The 3,530-nt window shown below is 38.2% G+C and overlaps 1 protein-coding gene across 5 annotated transcripts in view; it reads left to right on the top strand.

The window, feature by feature from the left end:
- The window catches only part of wdr17 (WD repeat domain 17), a 29,691-nt gene extending 27,012 nt beyond the window's left edge, over positions 1–2,679 (top strand). For all 5 annotated transcript variants that reach the window (XM_048239007.1, XM_048238836.1, XM_048238664.1 and 2 more), the window contains one exon: positions 2,149–2,679. In XM_048239007.1, the coding sequence (XP_048094964.1) occupies positions 2,149–2,268 (120 nt within the window). In that variant the 3' untranslated portion in view covers positions 2,269–2,679. The remainder of the gene's footprint in view (positions 1–2,148) is intronic.
- Positions 2,680–3,530: the final 851 nt, after the last annotated feature.

Genomic DNA, 3,530 nt, shown 5'->3' with positions numbered 1-3,530 from the left:
TAGGCCTATAGTGTGCCATACCTATAGGCTAATCTGCATAAAGTGCTGTCATACATATCAGACATTCAGTATTCTCTCTTTTTATATCAGGATATAAAATAATACAGATATATTCTATTATATTGTAATCCTCTGGTGTTCTAAGGTAGGCTATTGAAACGTTATTTAAAAAAATATTTCCATTTTGGAAAATAGCTCTTTATTTGATTATCATAAGAATGTGTTTTCTATACAGATATATCGACATCGGTAAATATCGGGTATCGGCCATAACAGCAAAATTAATATCGGTTATCGGTATCGGCCACAATTTTCACATCGGTGCATCACTACATTTAAACGTTAAGTTTGACTATCCGGAATTAACAATGTAGATATCAACGTCTTTCTGACTAGTCGCAATTACATTTTGGATAGTTGGAATTGTCATTCAATATATCTGTAACGTAATTGTGACTATTCGAAACGACAGATATAGATATCTGTAATTCAGTTTTGACTAGTCAAAACTCAATTACAGATATCTGCCATCACGTCATGAAAAACGACATTCAACTCGTCAGACAATTCAGTTTTGACTAGACAGAATAAAAGTTGAAGATATCTCAAACGTCATTATGACTAGTGCAAATTATTGTGCAAAGAAGAAGTGGGCTTATTTCCTTATTTATATGAATGGAAGAAGAAGAAGCAGTCATGGCTGTAATGTCTTGTCGACATCTAAAATAACTAAAACTCAGGAACTTCTGAACCTTGTGGTTTATTAGACTCTCAAGTTATCAACTGGCTTGATCTCAGTTTCGTACATAAATGTGAGTAGGCCTACTAAATGCACCAGTGTCATACAGGAAACTCCATTCATAACAATGGTGTTGGCTGTAATCGAAAAAGCAACATTGAATCATCAATTCTCGCTGCCAGCTCCTGTCTTGCACGGGCTGCAGCATTAAAACGACGATTAAAAACTCCTTCGCCCTCTGGCTGCTTCGACATGGTGCTAATCAGTGCTAATTACAGCAGTTAACAGGTGCTATGTGATTTGATGATTTGAACAGCCTAAAGTGGGATGCAGGCCTAATTTGCATAGCAATAGGCTACAGATATCTCTAATGTAATTTCGCCTAGTCAAAACGGTAATTCAAGATATCTATAATTACATTTTGACTAGGTAGAATGAAAGTTATAGATCTCCAATTTCAGATATATCTAATCAAAACTCATTCAAGATATCTATGACTTGATAATAGATATCTACAATTAAATTATGACTATCCCTAACTCCAGTTTGAGATATCTACAACTTCATTTTGACTAGTCATAATTCCAGTTACAGATATCTACAACATAATTTTGCCTAGTCAAAACTTAATTCAAGATATCTGAAAAGGAACATGTAGATATCTTTAATTGAGGTGAATTAAAGATATCTTCAACTGGAGTTATGACTAGTCAGAATCAAATTGTAGATCTCTAACTGGAATTACAGATATCTACAATTCAATTGCAGATATCCATAATTCACATAGTGGATATCTGCAACTGAATTGTAGATATCAGTAATGATAAATCCCATAGAAATGAATGACAAACGTGGCGTCATTTGTCCTAGGAAGAATGTCTTTGTGGATATCTGAAATGACAATTATGGATAGGAAGAATGTAGTTGCTGATATCTGAAATGTTAATTTTGACTAGGCAAAACTGAAATACAGATAGGCCTATCTACAACACATATCCAGTCTAGCTGTTAAATGTTAAAATGGCTTGCCATACAAAACAGCACAAGGGATCCCGCGGTGAAGGCAGGAGTCAGGTGGACGAACAACGTTATGCAGCTATGACGTCGGCTTTTCAAATTAAAAGTTGAAGTTGATATAGCCACTCCTATACGCTGATTGGCTCGCCTCTGAATGCCAAGAGCCACTTGCAATGGCACTACCCGGCTAGAACCTTGTCCTGTTACATTTGTATATGTACAGTACTGTAGATGTCTGTCTGTCTGTCCATCCATCCATCTGGAATGATGCATTGTTCTTGTGGGGTCATAAAACCAAACCTGACCTCCACACATAAACAAGCCACTGGTATGAATTATTATGTAGTAAATTGGGCTTCTAGTCACAACATGTACAATCTATTTCAACCTAGGGCCCAGTGTTCTTCCTGGAGGACGGGAAGTCTGCCATATCTCTGAATGATGCACTGATGTGGGCCAAGGTCAACCCTTTCTCCCCACTGGGGACCGGCGTACGCATTAACCCCTTCTGATCAGTGACGGAGAGGCCAAGAGTCGGCTCGGCAAGGCAACATGTGTGGAAGTATAGAAGCTGTATTTCGGGACTGCAGGGGTTGTCGCCAGTCACAATCTAAGGATGGTTTGTCAGTGGACCACAGGGTTATGGAATGACACAAATGTTCTTACAGTTAAAATGTTACACCAAGAGGTGTATTACAAATGCACACACAAGTCTGACAGTGTTCTAGCTTTAACATATATAATTCCACAACTAAAAACTGTAAGAACATATGCAGGTGGCTCTATGTGCAGGTTTCTTCTGAATGATTGAGTAACTACTAGGGATGCACGATATATCGGCGGCCGATATATTATTGGGTGATAAGTGAAAAAATGAAAATATTATTATCGGTCCGATAACAGAATTCTGGCAGATAATTTGCGCCGATATTTTTTAAAGTCCTAATTTACGTAAGGTCCGTCTGGCTACACTGAGCTACTTGAGCTTGGTTGGCTATACTTTTTCCTCAATATAATGTCAGCGGTGTGAATGTATTTCACCACTCTAACAAAATCTGTGGATATGCGTTCATTTGGGAATCTGTGCATCTCAAAATCCTCTCGTGAATGATGCGGAGCTCAGCCCTATCTAGAGTCGTCTTGTGCTGATGTGTTTGCACTTTACCGCGCTGGTCGGGGAAACAAATAAACAAACTCGTTAGTGGGACGAGTACATAAGTAGGCCTAGTTCTAAGTTGTGTTTTAGTATTATATTTGCATTACTTTAGCTTGGGTTTTGTATTATTACCTAGAAATATGCTAACCATTCCTGCTTCAGTTCCAGACAGGTCATCATAATAAGTTATTAAAACCTTCGGGGCTAACCCCTTTCATTTCTGCTGCAGCAGGTTGTGCGCAACAGAGTAGACGGACATAAGATACAGTCTGAGGAGTTGCAGCTTTATTCAGTTGAAACTAAACATAAGTTTCCCTCACAAACTCTGATTTGGTCACTATACTGTAGCTTATTCCCAGCTGAGCCGTTTATGAGCGTTTAGTCCTAAATTAAAACGATTCATACTCTCTAGCCACTCACTCGCAATTCACTGACGTCAGGTTCACTTAAAGGAGCCACACATACTGTAGGGCTAGGCTACTGTTATGTTGTTGACTGCCGCACTATTGAGGACTATGAGTTCTGTCCATCATTTGGTGGTAGGTAAAATTACTGCAATAAAATTATGCTTATTAAATGCTTTCCCCAAATCACTTTTCACAATTTTTTTTCAAGAGT

This window comes from Alosa alosa, chromosome 1, assembly GCF_017589495.1.
Source record: "Alosa alosa isolate M-15738 ecotype Scorff River chromosome 1, AALO_Geno_1.1, whole genome shotgun sequence".
In the NCBI taxonomy this organism is placed as follows: Eukaryota; Metazoa; Chordata; class Actinopteri; order Clupeiformes; family Clupeidae; genus Alosa; species Alosa alosa.
This window is presented reverse-complemented; position numbering and strand designations above follow the sequence as displayed.